This window comes from Delphinus delphis, chromosome 13 (genome assembly GCF_949987515.2).
Source record: "Delphinus delphis chromosome 13, mDelDel1.2, whole genome shotgun sequence".
Lineage (NCBI taxonomy): Eukaryota > Metazoa > Chordata > Mammalia > Artiodactyla > Delphinidae > Delphinus > Delphinus delphis.
The window spans coordinates 8,697,641-8,715,862 of record NC_082695.1 but is presented as its reverse complement, the minus strand read 5'-3'; the positions used below and the strand labels follow the sequence as shown (position 1 = coordinate 8,715,862).

General features: G+C 43.3%; 1 protein-coding gene across 8 annotated transcripts in view; it reads right to left on the bottom strand.

Annotated features, from left to right (window-relative positions):
* The window catches only part of TCTN1 (tectonic family member 1), a 29,065-nt gene that overhangs the window by 420 nt on the left and 10,423 nt on the right, over nt 1-18,222 (bottom strand). For 2 of the 8 annotated variants that reach the window (XM_060028027.1, XM_060028034.1), the window contains 11 exons: nt 17,728-17,879; nt 16,129-16,216; nt 13,893-14,002; nt 12,437-12,457; nt 7,770-7,913; nt 6,527-6,652; nt 5,824-5,909; nt 5,164-5,304; nt 3,393-3,555; nt 1,206-1,331; nt 614-769 (listed from right to left, as the gene is read on the bottom strand). In XM_060028027.1, the coding sequence (XP_059884010.1) occupies nt 626-769; nt 1,206-1,331; nt 3,393-3,555; nt 5,164-5,304; nt 5,824-5,909; nt 6,527-6,652; nt 7,770-7,913; nt 12,437-12,457; nt 13,893-14,002; nt 16,129-16,216; nt 17,728-17,879 (1,301 nt within the window). In that variant the 3' untranslated portion in view covers nt 614-625. Of the gene's footprint in view, nt 1-613; nt 770-1,205; nt 1,332-3,392; nt 3,556-5,163; nt 5,305-5,823; nt 5,910-6,526; nt 6,653-7,769; nt 7,914-12,436; nt 12,458-13,892; nt 14,003-16,128; nt 16,217-17,727; nt 17,880-18,222 lie in introns of those variants that run through there. The other 6 variants (XM_060028028.1, XM_060028029.1, XM_060028030.1 and 3 more) reach the window with 6 other exon arrangements.

Below are 18,222 nucleotides of genomic sequence, written 5' to 3'. Positions count from 1 at the left end.
GTGGCATCCTATACCGGCCCACTAGCTGGAGAGCAAGCTAGCTTCAGTGCCTGGTACAGAAGTAGCAATTAGACCCAAGACTCCACTGTAATTAACGTGACATTTGGGGGAAGATCCCCTCGTGAGGCCTTGTACTCTACTTGCATGATTTTATACCACTTGCTATTTTTGTACTCATTTTAACGGGACCTGAAAAGCCTGAACTAAAAATAATATTTTAGTATATGTGCTGCCGAAGCGAGGACTAAAAATAATATTTTAAAAAATAACTCACATTAAAGCAGGGGATGAATAAACTGGATAAACCCTCAACGCCTGCACTACTTCAAGGTCTGTTCTCTTTACGTTCTTCCCAAAGGTGCAACTTGGCTCCCGCATATGACCTATGTACTGAGAGTACTGGAAATGGCCAAGCCAGACCCCTTCTAAAGTCAAAGCAAGTAGAATGAAATTCCCAAAGGGAGAAAAGAGAGGAGGGAAGTGAGTGGAGAGGGGAAGTGTGTCGGTCTGGGGGCAACCTCAAGGGTTATACGTATAATAAAGTGGGATGTCTCCAAGGAGCCCTGGGCCCCACACGCGCTTGATTAGGCAGGTGTGGTGTAGTTTCCCTATTTAATGACTTACGTCAAACAAATGGGAAGAAGAAATTAAAGGGCAGCCTAGCATTGATGGTTGGGCGAGCTCTGAAGCCTGCCTCTGCAGGTGCAGACACATCCACAAAAGTAACCGCAGTGGAAATAAGAATTGTCCTTTTATTTCCTGAGTTGGTCTGTAATAAAAAAAAATCAGAGTGATGCAAGCCCTACCCTCCAGTGTATTCACCAGGATAACAAAGATGGGACAGCTTTCATTTCCTTCCTCACCCAACCACTGTTGGTTCATGAATCTGGTAGGTACGTGGAGGGCTAATCAGCCGTTAACTCAGAGGAGAGATACAATTTTCACTCAGGTTGTCCTAACACATCGATGTCATTCACAACTCAAGACAAGAGTTTTAAAAGATCAAGTCTAAACAAGAATGTTAATGTGAATAAAACCCCTGTGTTCAGGGGAGTTTTTTCTCCAAATAAAAGATAATGACTGCTAAATTGTTTTAAGAATCCAGATTGTTTAAATTTTAATTATCTTTTTTACAAAATAAATTTCACCTATCACAGTTTTGTGTGGACTCGTGTCTTAACCTATACCTTTAAAATTAGGCCTACCTCAGGAAACGAGGATGAAATCAGATTTGCAGTTACATTGACGATTTTAGCCTGTGGGTTCAATAAGGATCCGTATTTAGTCCACTTCACTTCTATAGCCAACGCCACTGGGAGCTGGCAAGAATCCTGCCAAACAAAATGCCATTAATCAATTTGAGTATTAAACAACCTCAAGTCAAACTTAATCTGCAGTTCAGGGTTTTAATTACAAAATGTTTCACATATTACAAAATGTTCTGAACAAGAGGATGAATAGACTCTAGAAGTTCAGATAAAAACAGCTTAGAAAAAGCACATATTTTAAAGTACTCAATGCTCCAAAAATATTTTAACACCTAAAGCATAATTTTTCCATCCCTTCCCATCTCTAAAGAGGCCAGCATTACCTGGCAGCTGTGGTAACCCCAATACCCAACTGTGGAACCTCCAGGGCCTTAACAGCTCTAACTGCACCTGCCTGTTTACATCTACCTCAGAGATACTTCAGGAGCGAAGTTGGCACGGGGGGAGGGGGGAGAGGGAGAACGGTATTATTAACAGACAGAAATTAAACCTGACTGCGTATCATGTTAAAATGCACTTAGAGGAAATTTAAGTGCTTCCTTGTCACTTATCTGATTTCATCAGTTGGCAATTAAGATGCTACATGGGGGTATACAGGCGGCATCTTAAGCTGTCACAGATGTTAACTCTCCCTCTGCACCGAGAGCACTGGTGCCACAATGAAGCTGCCCGAGTTCAGGCTAGACACTGGGACCTGGGCCTGAGGCCTCTGCCCAGGACCCCTGTTTGCTCAGCCCCAAGGGGAAAATGGGCAAGGGGGCCTTCCAGACCTCTTTCCTGCCTTTACAGTCTCATCAATTGGCAAATGTAATAATGTTGAAGCTGCCCAATGGGGAGATGGAGTTCCACTGGAGTATTCTACTTTTGTGTGTGAAATTTTTCCACAATAAAAAGTTTAAAAAAATACATCTCTTTAGGGCATGAAAAGCCAGCAGGCCTGCTAAATTTGGTGCCTGCCAAAAAGGCACGGGTGGAATTCCTTGGCTTAAAACTGCCTTTTAAGAAATTTGCAAGCTGAAAAATCCTTGAGAATATCCTGTTATTAGGAAAAGATGCAACACGCAGCTGGTATCAACTGAGCTTAGCAGATGCTCTCGTGCTGGCTATGCCTAGAAGGCTGGTACAAAACCCGTTCCAGGCCCTCTGAGCTCCCTGACCAGCACAGACCCCAGCAGTGCTAGTGTCTGCACTGCTGCCCCTCTCCCCTCAACCTATGTCTTCCCTTCTGAGGGATAAGTAATAACTGGATGTCTTAACCATCTCTGAGAAACTAGAAGCAATTTGCCTGGTTCACTGAGGCAGCAGAGCTGAGCCAAGACTTAGGTGAACAGCAGGGACTGAGTAACCACGGGTCCCTGCTGGGGACTCGGTGGGGAGGGCAGGATCGGAGCTAGTCCTCACCCCCATTATCCCCACGCTATAAATGTGCTAAGCAGGTAATGAGAGGCCTGAAGAAACTGTGACAAGAAAAAGCCGGGCAATTAAAGGATAAGATGGGGAGCACGCCTGCGGTGACGGGGGCTGGCCCACACTCTGACTGCTGAGACAAAAGAAAAAGGTGGGCAGAAGAACCGCACGTGATCCAGAACCTATTTGGAGGACGTCAACTTCTGTTAAACTCTTCTGGGAACTTTAGAATTGAAAGCTCTGACATGTGGACTGCTTTTATAGACCAGGGAACAACGGATGGGACAGCTGTGCAGACGGAAGTCTTGTTGAAACAGTTCTGACATTTACCTATCATATCACGATGCCTAGAGAAGGCCTTACATAACACCAACAAGGAATAGGATGGTGACTGGTAGTGGTTTCCATTTATGGAGTGACCACTAGGCACCATGAATGTTACCTCATTTAACTCTCAACAAGTCCATGAGGTCAGTAATATAGCTATCAGATGAGGAAACAGAGGCTCAAACCTGTAAAACCACTGGCCAAAGGCGACAATGCTAACTAGGGGCAAAATCAGTGTTCAAGATCCAGGCTCATCTAACGACAAAGCCCAAGCTCCTACCCAGAGCCCCCCACCGCCAGCTCCCCCACTGCCTCTACCTCCCCACAGTGAGGGGCAGGTGCACGTTGGAGAGACCACTAGCATGTGGCCTTCAACTTCTCCCCCTTTACCTTCATGTGGGACGTCTGGGTGATGAAGTGGACGGGTACCCAGTCCAGCACATCCTGGGCCTGGGAATTTCCAAAAGAGGCCACATAATCTGGGAAGCCCTGGCCCTTCAGCAGGCTCTCCACCTTCTGCGCTACCAGCCTACACGCGATAGCTTTGGTCAGTCTTTTGGGAAAGGAAACAAGGTCAACCGAATGAGGTGATTGTTCAGACCTGCAGTTTTTTGTGTTTTTTTTTAAATAAGTGTCAGGGTCATATTTTATTTTGACATTTCTCTGGTACACAAAAAAGTACTAAAAAATGAGAGACAAGGTATTAGCCTTTATGTTACAACTGCGAAATGCATCACTTTAATACAGTGTTAGTACCCATAACATCTCTGATTATAGAATATCGTACCTGCAGTTTTTACAGCCCTCAACAACACGCATATTCTCTCTAGTTTCTTTTCTCACTCTCTAAAAGGGGATTTTTTGAAGTGAAAGTGTCTCTCACTTTGTGAAATCTTGGTTGGCCAGGGAGATGAATCCAAAACAATGTTTCCCAAACTGTATTCCATGGAGAGGCTCTGTACAAGAAGGGTTCCATGGCCAAAAATTTGGGAACTATTGCATACCCATGTCCCCCCTGAAGTACACTGGTGTACTGAAGACTCTGAGAAGTGCTTACTTAGTAAGGAATCATGTTTTTAACTTTAATTTGGTGTTTCCCAAACATACTGGACCACAGACTTACCCCTACTGACATGTTATGGAAATGTATCCCATGGAACCCTCTTTGAGAAATGCTAGTCTAAAGCAATCAGAATGATGTAAATGGTGAATATTGGTCTAACCAAAATAATGATGTAGATACCCTGGGGAGACATAAGGATGGGAAGTGAGCGGGTGGTGGGGTAGGGGATCAAAGGAGAAAGAGCCAAATCTTCATCCTCCACAGTGGGAGCTCAATAAATAAAAAAAGTCATAATAAAATAGATAAGCAACAAGGGCCTATTGTATAGCAAAGGGAACTATGTTCAATTGCTGTAATAACCTATAACGGAAAAGAATCTGAATCTGAAAAGAATATAACTGAATCACTTTGCTGTACACCTGAAATTATAAATCAACTATACTTGAATAAAAAAATTAAAATTAAAAATAAATAAGTCATAAAACCAAAAAAATCAAGAAGTAGCATTACGTGTGGGTTATTTAAATATTTGGGGGTAAATTTCCAAAAAATCAGCTGTAAGAGTTGCAAGTGATTGTCTCTGGGATGGGGGAAATGAAGGTAAGAACTGCTGTCTTTAGAACAAGCCATGAAGAGCTGTTTGACATTTTACATTATGTTTGATAATAAAAAGATAAATTAAAAACAGATCACATTCAGGCTGCCTCTCATTGGGTTTGTTGTGCTGAGTACATTAAAATTCAGAAATAAAGGAAGGACTTTCAGAGAACATATTTTTGCTATGAACTCAAGAGCTATGCCACCTTAGAAACAAAACATACGAAGCCTTGAGATTTTTACTCTGCCATATTTGATAAGCGCAAGGGTTGTAACACTTTCCTTTGAATCATGACAAATGGTTTACGGTTATGAGAATTAAAATTAGAAAACCAAAACTACAACATTGTAAGTTATTGTTACTGTTGCTACTACCCACTAATAATAATGCTAATGAGCCTGTCAGCTGATGCAGAGTTCTGATTAAAATGCAAAGGGTAAGAATGCTTTGTTTTCTGATCAACACAAATGGGCTCCAACAGAAGCAAGTTACTCTCTTACCTGAGTTTACAGCCAGATTGCATGTTGTAACCAAATAATACTGGGGTCCGGATCCCCGCTATTGCTAAGCAGTCTTGCTCAGCTGTGCTACGAAGAAGAGTAAGTTGTCCGTATCTGTTCGTGGTCTGCATAATCCCAGACATTCACAGAAGGTTAAGGGAGTTGCCCAGTACTAAAGCAGCTGATTCTTAAGAGGTGGTGTCATATGAGTCACATGGGAGAGACCCAAATATCCCTTTCTCTAGGTCTCGGGAATTTTGACAGCTATTTCCCAGAAGAAGGCAAAAAATAGTTATAACTATTTTCCTTGATTAGGAGATCCTCAGGAGAAAACTTCTCAGAAACAGGCCCTTCAAAATTAACTCCAAATTTTCAAAATCACTCAATTTGTTTAAGAGTCTCTGTTTAAGTATAAAATTAAATACCTCTAAATGTCTGTCAAGCTTTCTGTCTTAAGATTTTCACTGTAAGACACTGACACTCTCCTGCGCTGTACTGCTCCACCCTGTCAGGCTCCACACAGCCCTACCTGCTGTGCAGGCAGAGGCACCCACAGGAAGCTCTGGCGAGAGTCCAGCCCTCAGGACTCTCAGCAATAAGAAGTGCAGCCCACACACATGGACAGGGAAATCAAGCTTCTCTATGGTGCCAAAAGGATATCCCTTCTGAGGCTGAAATCCAGCAGCTAACGGGAGTCCCACAACATAACCAGGGTTTCCACTGAGAGGAACTGGCTTTGTATTTTGCTGAAAGACAATGCAGAAATGCCCCAAGTAATTCTCTTTTTTTTTTTTTTTTTTTTTTTTGCGGTACGCGGGCCTCTCACTGTTGTGGCCTCTCCCGTTGCGGAGCACAAGCTCCGGACGCGCAGGCTCAGCGGCCATGGCTCACGGGCCTAGCCGCTCCACGGCACGTGGGATCCTCCCGGACCGGGGCACGAACCCGTGTCCCCTGCATCGGCAGGCGGACTCTCAACCACTGCGCCACCAGGGAAGCCCAGTAATTCTCATTTTAATAAGGAAATGGCAGAGAGAAAATGAAATGGTTTTCATAATGTGGGATTACCAACCAATAAAAGAATCTCTCTCCCTACTCAGAACTATAAATATATCTGCTGAGTGTAGGAGTACATCATGCTGTAAAAGAACAAGCTCACATGGAAGAGCATCTTATTCCCAAATGGAAAAGATACAAGGACTCTGGCTTGATTTCATTACAAGCTCCACAGGATACATGCAAGTCCTTTGTTCCATACAAATGGTTAGAAGTGGTAATACTTCTAATTTGATTTTTTTTTCCCCACTAAGTCATGATTTCTTTATACTTGGCAATTACATACTTATACAAAACTGATCAAACTTACCTGAATAAAATAAATTTCAAACTTTTGTTGGAATGGAACCATCGCACTGCTAACCGCTCCCAGAAGAACAAAGACATCAGCTTTTATTATCTCACCTGCATTTGTATACGTGAGGCTATACTTCACCTAAAAAACAAAATGATACTTCAAATACACCTGTTTCCAATAAATTTCTGTAGCTGTATTAATAACTCAGATAAAAAAACATGTATCTAGGAGGCAAATCCTTTCCCACTTCTCCACGTGTTAAAGCTTTTCTCTCCTGTCCAATCGGATCATGGGAAGTGTTATCTCAGCATCAGCCCCAGCTGACAGACAGGGGCATCTAAGCCTTTCTGTGCCCAATTACATAAGTTCCAAATCAGCTGGTCTGAGCAGAATGTAATCAGCCTATCTGTGCAGATAAATGTGCTAAAACAACAGCAGCAGGACTTCCCTGGTGGTTCAGTGATTAAGACTCTGCACTCCCAATGCAGGGGCCCAGGTTTGATCCCTGGTCAGGGAACTACATCCTGCATGCCGCAACTAAAGGAGCCCGCATGCTGCAACTAAAAGATCCTGCATGCCACAACTAAAAGATCCCACATGCCACAATGAAGATCCTGTGTGCCGCAACTAAGACCCAGCGCAGCCAAATAAATAAATATTAAAAAAAAAAACATGGGGCTTCCCTGGTGGCACAGTGGTTGAGAATCTGCCTACCAATGCAGGGGACACGGGTTCGAGCCCTGATCTGGGAGGACCCCACATGCCGTGGAGCAACTAGGCCCATGAGCCACAACTACTGAGCCTGCACGTCTGGAGCCTGTGCTCCGCAACAAGAGAGGCCGCGATAGTGAGAGGCCCGCGCACCGCGATGAAGAGTGGCCCCCGCTTGCCACAACTAGAGAAAGCACTTGCACAGAAACAAAGACCCAACACAGCAAAAATAAATAAATTAATAAACTCCTACTCCCAACATCTAAAAAAAACCAAACAAACAAACACAACAGCAGCAACAACAAATTTTGACGTATCCTTGTAAGTTACTAGGTTTGTGGAGAAAAATTACACGATTATTTCAGAGACAAAGAAGCGACCTCTGATGAGATAGGATAAAGGGAAGTAGGAGGCCAAGACAAGAAAAGTGATACCATCGGATGGCCAGAGCCCCCTTTAGAGGGCATCCAGTTACCCCTCAGCACCACACAGCTTGAGTCGCCCACAAACAGAGCAAACTTTCAAAGCCAAATTGGGCGCCTACCTCAAGGATGATGTTAGTGCAGATTTTATCATGCCCAGCCTCGACAAGAACCAGCGGCCTCAATACATCAGTGTCAGTGTCTTCCAGTCGGGTTAGTGTTTTATTTAGAGATTGAATGATGATGGACTGAACAGTGATAGGGACCTGCAAAGTAAAGTCCTGGATTATTAAAGACACACCACAACAGAGGTGAATGGGTTAAAATAACGAAAAACTTGAAACACACCTCCACAGATACACTGCCAAGAAGGGAAAAGCGTGCTATAGAACAATATGCATACTAGAATTCCACACTTGCAAAAACACAGATATTTATATGTAAACACATGAATACATTCACAAAGAAAATATCTGAGAAGGATATACTCAAAATGTTAAGTGATTGCCTCTGGAAACATATTCACACAAAAACGTGTACACAAATGTTCACAGCAGCATTCTTAATAGCCCAAAACTGAAAATAACCCAGTTGTCATTCATCAACTGATGAATGGATAAATAAAATGTGGTCTATCCATACAAAAGAATATCATAAATAAAAAGAATCATCTATAAAAAGGAAAGAAGCACTAACACATGCTACAACATAGATGAATCCTGAAAACACTGTGCCAAATGAAAGAAGCCAGACACAAAGCACCACGTACTACATGATCCCATCTATAGGAAATGTCCAGAATAGGCAAATCCATAGAGACAGAAAGTAGATTAGCGGTTGCCAGGGGCTGGGGGAGAAGGTTGGGGTAGAATGAAGGGTGACTGCTAATGAGCACAGGGTTTCTTTTTGGGGTGGTGAGAATGTTCTGGAATTAGATGTTGGTGATGATTGCATAACCTTGTGAATATACCAAAAACCACTGAATTGTACACTTTAAAATGGTAAGTTTTATAGTACGTGAATTATATCCCAAACACACACACACACACACACACACACACACACACACACAAACTCCCATCACACCATCAAATGCACACATACACTCTCACCTCCAAACCACAGCTCCTACTGATAAAGACACCCACTGTATACACGCACGTGCACATTCTTCACACAATCCCAGGGTCCATCCTCCTAAAGCCCCACAACCTCTCTGAATATATGCTTGACCCAGTTTACACACAACTTCTACACACACCCTTACACACGCACACAATGGGTGGTAGGATCATGGGTAAGAAAAACAGAGACAAACAAATTTTTAAAGCAAAATCAGGAAGCCCTGGTTAGACCAATGCTATTAAAGGACATTTTTCACTTATGGCCATTGCCAGCAGAGTGACAAAGCACCAAGCAATCCTTTAAATGGCTCAAACCTCTAGATATTTTGGCCTCTTTGTACCATGAGACAAGTCTGATGTTTGCTCTAAATGCCTGCTCTTAGAAACCACTGTTTAGGAAGGAATCTAATTTATATCTAGTTGTTCATATTGCTCTGAACTTTGCCCTCAACCATGTACTACGTTGTTTATAATTCAAAATTATTAAGTATTTAAGCTGTAATTTTATAGATAAACAAGGAGTTCTTATATACTGCTCCCATGACCATGAAGACCGGCAACTATCCTTGTAAGTCAAACCTCTAATATAAGAACGTGACATGGTTCAGAAGCAAAGACTAGATGTCATGTGATGGAGTCGCAGGAGGGCAACACCAGTCACCACAACATCCTCTGCATAACAAGTCGCACCACTGGGTTTAAGAGTTACGCAGGGGGCTTCCCTGGTGGCGCAGTGGTTGAGAGTCTGCCTGCCGATGCAGGGGACATGGGTTCGTGCCCCGGTCCGGGAAGATTCCCACATGCCGTGGAGCGGCTGGGCCTGTGCGCCATGGCCGCTGAGCCTGCGCGTCCGGAGCCTGTGCTCCGCAACGGGAGAGGCCACAACAGTGAGAGGCCCTCATACCGTAAAAAAAAAAAAAAAAAAAAAAGAGTTATGAAGGGAGTCCCATGCTACCGGTTAATTAGCTCTTAAGCAAGTCATCAAAAGATAACCCTGGATTCCTTTATCTGAACAGGCCCTGATTCAGCAATGATACTGTGTTCTAAGAAAGTGCACACCATTCCATATCCTCTGATGGAGCCATTCCCATGGTGTGTGGGTGTGGCTGGCAGAAACGGAAGGGTTCAGTTGGCTTTGTAAAGACTGATGGATGAGTGTAAGTGGCAAGAGCTGCACTAGTGTATCACCATCCACTGGACCAGACACAAGAATGAAAATGGTACGGCTCTTCTGGTTTCCTGAATGTCCTATTCAATCATATCCCATTCCCAAACTACCCACTGGCAAAGAAGTAAAGCATACTTAACAATGAAACTACAGGGCCATGACAATCTTTCACTGATGGTTCAATAGATATTGACAATAATTCCAAGCAATCACAATGGGCTTCCATTAATGGGGAGACTGGATCCGATTTTTATATTCCTCATCCTCTAACAGACCTTGGAAGCTGCATTTTAAAAGAATTTAAACACATCCCTGATATTAGTTGATATCCTTCGGAGCACAAGCTTTGGTGTCACACAGATCTGAGTTGGAAGTCGCAGTCTGCCACTTCCTGACTGTGTGGCCATAGGACGCAAAGAGAGAACGTGTGTGAAACTTCCAAACTCAGGGCTTGGCACACAGTAGAGCTAGTCCAATGTCACGGTTAAGAATAAGGTCTCTGGAGCCAGACAGCTTGGTTTCTTGTCCCAGCTCTGCCTCTTCCCCGCTGTGTAGCCTTGGGCAAGCTAAGTCATATCTTTGTGACTCACATGCCAGAGTGCCAACAACAGGACCTACCTCCTAGAACCACTGGGACAACTAAAGGACTGCAGACACACATACACTTGGAACAGTGCCTGGCACATAGTACGTGCCTTTGAGTAACGTCCTATTATCCCTCACAATAGGTCTTCCCTTCTTGATTGAATCAATCCTTAGTCATTCAATTAACACATAACCCACTGAGTGCCCAGTACCTACTAGGCACCATCTTAGTACCAACACTATATGGCGTACAGGGCAGTTGTCCCCACAGACAGTTCAAGCTTTGAATGCTATAATAAAGGCACTTTTTAGTGGCTGGAAGTATTTGAGAGCTAGTCTATTATATGACTTTCAAACTGGGTCCCTGGGAGCTGTAGGGTTCCTCACAGGGACCAAGAAAGGAGAAAGATGGGGAGGTCAGGCAGGTAAAGGGCTTCGGACCCCACCCCTGCTCCAACTAGGCGCTTTGTTTTTTGGGTTTTTAAAAAAATTAATCAATTTATTTTTATTTATTTGTTTTTGGCTGCACTGGGTCTTCGTTGCTGTGCGTGGGCTTTCTCTAGTTGCGGCGAGCGGGGGCTACTCTTCGTTGCGGTGCACGGGCTTCTCACTGCAGTGGCTTCTCTTGTTGTGGAGCACGGGCTCTAGGCACGTGGGCTTCCGTAGTTGCAGCATGCAGGCTCAGTAGTTGTGGCTCACGGGCTCTAGAGTGCAGGCTCAATAGTTGTGGTGCACAGGCTTAGTTGCTCCACGGCATGTGAGATCTCCCCGGACCAGGGCTCGAACCCGTGTCCCCTGCATTGGCAGGCGGATTCTTAACCACTGCACCACCAGGGAAGCCCCAACTAGGGGCTTTGGATTCAATCCATGTTACACACTAGGGAAGGCTCTCCCTTCTTTCACTTGAAGAAGCACTATAACTGAAATAAGTTTGAAAGCACCTTCACAGATGAGGAAATCCAGGCCCACACACAGTATTGTTAAGTCCAAAGTCACACAACCATTCCTTTCCAAATGCCTACCTCAAACATGTTTGTGTCCAGAGACGTAATGAAATCAATCACAGTGGGTACTGCTGTCCGCAGTGCTTCCTGCGTGCTAGTTGCTGCACCAAGCACCAAGTCTTACATTATGTGCATTCTCCCTCGAGCCTTACATCAAGCCTCTGGAGCAGAGACCTACCATCCACTTGCAACTGGGGAGACTGAGGCATATGTCACACAAGAAAACAACAGCAAAGCTGACTTTTGAACCAAGGGCAACCAATTCCACAGGCTCTGGGAGACTACGACAAGGCCACTGCCTTGGCCTCCTTGGGGACTGTATTCACAGGCAGGCACAGGGTGCAGCCCCAAGAGTAAGAGGTAGATCCACCATACTTCTCCCTGACATATCTGCAAAGAGACCGTGGCCTCCTGACCACAGTTCTATAGGGCCCCTGAGCTGGGGCCATAAGGCTTTGAATAGAACCTACCTGCAACTCAACACTGGAAGCTACACTGAGAGTGCACACCTCCTACACAGGTGTGTACATTCACTGGGCAAAAGGTTTCTTTCTATCTTCTACACTGGACAGGCAGAATCCTGGGAGCTAGCCAGCTCTCTTGACAAGAGGCCAAGAAGATATCAAGGGATGCCCTGAAATCACAGAAGCCAATCACACCCATTGTCAGTCAAGACAGCTACGTCATTTAAACATGAACAAGTGTGCACTACAAAAACTAAGGAATTTGAAAATCTGACCCTTTTGTGATAGCAAAAGGATGTCTACTAAGGAGTTTCCCTATTTCATTTCTGCTTGCTTTTTGGCAAATGTTTTTGTTATTGGCAGTAAGGTACCCTTCTGACCATAAGTGTATTCATTTCAAACGCCCCGAAGTAAGACAATAATTCCATTAAGAAGTACTCTTACCTTTGTTCCTGAACCAGGCACCTAGATAAAAAGAACAACAAATTTTGTTAAGTACAACAAAAAGAAGCATTTTTATTGCTTTTTCAGACCGTGGGTTAAAGGGCACATTCATCTTATTAAAGACTTCTCAAAGAGGAAAACAGAATTTCCTTAATCAAGACTTGCCACCTATATATTTTTTGTATCTGTGTCATAATAACTTTACATTTCCCTTCTATATTCATTTCCTTCTGAATGGAAGCTCAGGAGACCAGCCCAGCAGAGCTAGTCTCAGGAAGCCTCCACACTTCAGTGTAATTGTGCAGTATTTTCCATACGGTCATCAGTGACATAACACTGTAGGGAAGACATGGCTCCCATCCTCCTGGTCACTTGCGCTGCGCCTGTCCTCATTGGAAGGACACCACTGCCTGCCCAGGCAATGTCCAGTCTCCTAAGTGGCCTTCCTGCCTGTAGCCCGAGCCCCCTCGGGGCCAGGCTCCTGCCTCCCCAGCACCGCTGGAACTCTTTTCCTAAAGGGCTCCACCTCCCTTCATTCCTGTCCCCACGCTGCCAACCCCACTTCTCTAACCCCAAGATGCCCTATTAGGCTAATGGGAGCTTTGGGGAGGGGGATGAGTGGACGTGGGGCGGGGGAGCTAAACTGAAAAAGAACTGTGCCTGCACGCCTGAGGGAATGCTTCCAGGACAACTGTGAGAAGTCACACGAATTGGAAGAATTCACAGGCATAGATGGCTGACTTTGAGGAGAGAGGGAGAGGGAAAGGGCAGGGAGAGGAAAGATTCAACCTGATTCTGAAAACTGAAGCCCAGATGAATACAGGTGCCATGGACGCCCCCGTCACCACACTCCGGAAATCAGAAGGGGAAGGGGGCTTTCAAAATAATCATATAGTTTTAAATCACTGAAAAATGTCTTCTCCCCTTGCAGCCCTTCACATCACCCACCAAGCAGGCCAGTGGCCTCTCATCTATTCAGTTCAGGCTTCAGTCACCGTAACCAGGAAGAAGGGGCCTCTTCACACAGGGGCCTCTTCTTCTCCAGCAAACATATTTCCTGTCCTTTCCTGGGTGTTTATTTCATCTGCCAACCAGAAAGATAACTTTGTGGTGCTAACATGATCATTCCCGTGACAGACATTAAGATGTTTTTATAATTCTAAAGGTTTTGATTATTAATAAAGGTCATTTTAATTCAGGAGACAGACTATTGGTTACCATCAAAATGAATGAAATCAAAAAAAAAGGAAGCAAAATATGAGCTAACTATATAAAAATAAAAATTATTTTAAGTGATTATTTCAATATCTTTGGTATCAGTATACCAAAGAACTGGAGAAGAAAAATTCTGAGTGTCAATCATGTATTGAAATGATGCTCTACTTATATTTTAAAAGGGTACAAAGAACGGAAAATAAACCCAATGAATCAAGTTTCACTTCAAAATAATTCTTACCCTCAAAATTTTAGGGCTGCTGTAATAAGCCAGGCTCAGGGTTTCAATTTCTGTACACTGTTCCAAATTTATCCTTCTGGTGCACTTAACAGCTTGGTTAACCAGAAATGCTGGAAATCGTAGCATTCCCAAGGGAAAGGGAAAAAAATTTTTAAAACAAGAAAAATTTTAACTGTCCAACAGTAACTAAAAAATTGTAATCTAAGTAAAACTGCAAAGTTACGACACAGACATAATATGCTTAATATAGGGTTTAAAAAAATATTTTTCAAATACATAATACATTCACATGATTCAAAATTCAAAAGGCACAAAAAGATACTGAGAGAAGTCTCCCCCCAACCCTTGTCCCCCAGCAACCACCAGTTCCCTTCCCCAGAGACAGTCAGCATGAAGTTTCTTGTGTATCTTTCTGGAAATATCCTACGCAAATAAACGCATGTGTATATATATGTATGTATATATATGTATATGTATGTGTGTGTGCGTGTATAAATTTTTTTTTTTTTTAGTAGTTCTTTCCCCTTTTGGAAACAAACTCACAATATATATTCTGCCCTTTGTTTTTTTCACTGAACAATGTATCTTGGAGTTCAGTCTATCTCAGTACATAAAGAGCTTCCTCCTACTCTTTTTAGGGAGAATTAGTATTCTATTATAGACATGCCATAATTTATTCAACCAGTTCCCCACTAATGGAAGCTGTCTCCAGCTTTGCTATAATAATGCTGCAATCTATTGTTTTGCATGTGGGCCAGAGTTTCTGTAGGACCAACTCCTATAAGTAGAAAAGCTAGGTCAAAGGGCATATTCATGTGCAATATTGATACATAATACCAAAGTGCTCTTCACAGAGGCCTTACCAATTTTTAGTCCCACCAGCAATATAGACAAGTGCCTACTTATCCACAGACTTAAATTTCTTTACGCTTTGCCAATCTATTAGGTGGAAACAGTATCTCAGTTTCGTTGTTTTTTTTTTTTTTCTCATTAATTTTTTTGGCTGCATTGGGTCTTCGTTGCTGCCTGCAGGCTTTCTCTAGTTGCGGCGAGCAAGGGCTACTCTTCGTGAGGTGCACAGGTTTCTCATTGTGGTGGCTTCTCTTGTTGCAGAGCACAGGCTCTAGGCACGCGGGCCTCAGTAGTTGTGGCACACGGGCTCAGTAGTTGTGGCTCATGGGCTCTAGAGCGCAGGCTCAGCAGTTGTGGTGCACGGGCTTAGTTGTTCCACAGCATGTGGGATCTTCCCGCACCAGGGCTCACACCCATGTTCCCTGCATTGGCAGGCAGATTCTTAAATACTGCACCACCAGGGAAGTCCCTCAGTTTCGTTTTAATTTACACTGTTCCTTTGTGTGAGCAAGGTTAAGCATCTATTCAATAGAACACATTTTCCTTCGTGTAGCAAGTGTTGCTTCATTAGGTCACATACTGTCATCCATGGCTTAGCAGGTTTCTGCATAGTGTGAGGCTGGCTAAAGACTGGAGAGCCAGGCCTATTGCCTTCCACTGCCAAGAGGGTTACTCCATGGAGTCTATGATGCTCCTGAAGGAGAAGCAGGACCCATGGGAGGCAGCTGCATGGGTTGTATCCCTGCTCCACCACCGCCTGAGTAAGAAACTGAATGTTTCTCAGTTTCCTCATCTAAAGAATGAAAACAACCCTCCCTTAGAGGATCATTGTAAGGATCACATGGAAAAACACATGCAAGCACTTTACACAATACCCAGCATACAGTTAATCAGTGTTAACTACTGACAAACTTTAGCTCCAGCGAGGAAAGAACTTTCCAACAGGGACCTCCTTGGTGGTCCTGTGGTTAAGACTTCATGCTCCCAATGCAGGGGGGCCCAGGTTCGATCCCCCGTCAGGGAACTAGATCCCACATGCTGCAACTAAAAGATCCTGCATGCTGCAACTAAGACCTGCTGCAGCCAAATAAATAAATATTTTTTTAAAAAAAGAACTTTCCAACAACTGAAAGAGTTAAACAACTTAATGGGCTGGTTACAAGTAGTGAGTTCCCCATCATTGCAAGTGCTCAAACAGTGACTGCATGTTGTAGAAAAGATTCTGGCACTGGGTGGGAAACTGAACTATTCAACCTTTGAGGCCTCTTTCAACTCTAAGACTCTCTGTTTCTAGTTACGAAGTCTGTTTAATTATGACTACTATAAATATAAACTAAGAACAAACTCTGTTTGCAGAGAGGAAGAAAAGTGCCCACTCTCTTACCTGCAGGGTTATTATCGGTGCACAGAGATGATGTAAGGGGAGAAGGAAATCTCAGAAATGAATGTGAAGTCTGCAAATGAACCCCATACTGCAAACAGAACAACAAACAGCTGTCAAGGTGCAACTAAGGTGTTCCTTCAACACTTACTGCACACCTACTATGTGACAGGCAGCACTGCAGGCATCGGGAACACAGGGGTGATTAAAAAACAGATGTGGTCCTTGTCCGCAGGGAGCTTACCTCTAACTAGCTGCCCCACCCTTTTCCTTTTAAGGATGTGTGTTTCTGTGTACGCATGTTACTGCATTTGCAGGCTTTTTTATTCTAGGCAATTTTATTTCTATTCCACTGGAAGGGTATGTAGGAAGCTGACACAGGTGCCAGCAAGGGGGAAACAAGCCCTGTCCTTCACCAGAGCTGGGAGTATAAATTCCTGCAATCTTTCTGGAGAGCAATCTGGTATCGGTATTTTAAATTCCCATTCACTTTGACCAAGTTAACCCGTTTATAGGAACATATCCTAAGGTTTAATCAGACAAAAATATATGTATTTAGGGACTTCCCTGGTGGTGCAATGGTTAAGAATCCACCTGCCAATGCAGGGGACACGGGTTTGATCCATGGTCCAGGAAGATCCCACATGCCACGGAGCAACTAAGCCCGTGTGCTATAACTGCTGAACCTGCACTCTAGAGCCCAAGAGCCACAACTACTGAGCCCATGTGTCCCATCTACTGAAGCCCGCACACTCCAGGGCCGTGAGCCCCAACTACTGAGCTTGCGGGCCACAACTACTGAAGCCCATGTGCCTAGAGCCCATGCTCTGCAACAAGAAAAGCTACCGCAATGAGAAGCCTGCGTGCCGCGATGAAGAGTAGCCCCCGCTCGCCACAACTAGAGAAAGCCCGTGCACAGCAACGGACCCAACACAGCCAAAAAAAAAAATATATATATGTATATATATATATGTACCTATAGGAATGTTTATTGTGGATTATTTACAATAGCAGAAACTAGAAACGAATGTCTGGTAAATAGTGGAATGACTCAATAATAAATAACGACACATCCATGGAAGGAATACTTTGTACCAGTAAAATATAGCTCCAACACTAGTTCCTTCCTATACCTCTGTTTTCCTCATCACTTAAATGGAAACAATGACACATCCTTCCCAGGGTTGTGTGCAATTATGTCTGAAAAGCTCTGCACAGTGCCTGGCACATGGGAAATTCTCAAGAAGTGGTAACTTTTATAGTGACACAGGAAGATGCATAAAATTTGCATCTTTGCAAATTTTTTTTTTTTGCAAAGAAAAAAGCACTTTGCTGCATCTTTTGAGGTGGAAAAGAAAAAATTCTGCAGAGACAAATGCAAGCTTACCACAGAATAAATGCCTCACAACCCTATGTTAGAATTCAACTACTCAAGTTTAATTTTCATGATCTTTGATCTATAAGCACGCACATTAAGTTTTTTAGTTTATAATATGAATTCTGTGTCTCAGGAAAGCCCGTTTACTGGGAACAAACTGAAAAGTTAACTTACAAAGACAAGATATTTGTGATGGGATGAGTGGACTTAAGTTCCTGGCTCACCTCATATTTTGCAGTATTTGGAGCATCCGGTTTAGTTGTCAAGGAAACATCTGATTCTGCATTCGTTGAAAAACCATCCGATGTTTTCATCAATTTATCAAAATTGCTTTCATCAGGCACTTCCGGATTAATAAAGGATAATGCAGGTTTATCTGTTTTTAGAAAAAACATTTTAGATCAGTATAAAACATAACATGTATAGTATATATAACATATGTAGTATTTTGGAAACAACTTTCAGTAGCATTAAGGTTGATGTGAAGACACTAAAGTGTCTCTTTTTATATTCACTTTCCCCAAGATTTCTTGAATCTTATTAAATAAATAGGGTTTTCTCTATTGTGGAAGCAATGGTTTCTAAAGCCTACAGGTAAAGAGCACAAGAGAAACCAATAATAATCAATCTCTTTCTCTGGCCCATGGACTGAGGCATCTGCTGCATAAACCTCTAAGGGACAACTCTCTCCAGATGGCTATGGGAATGAAAGACCCTGT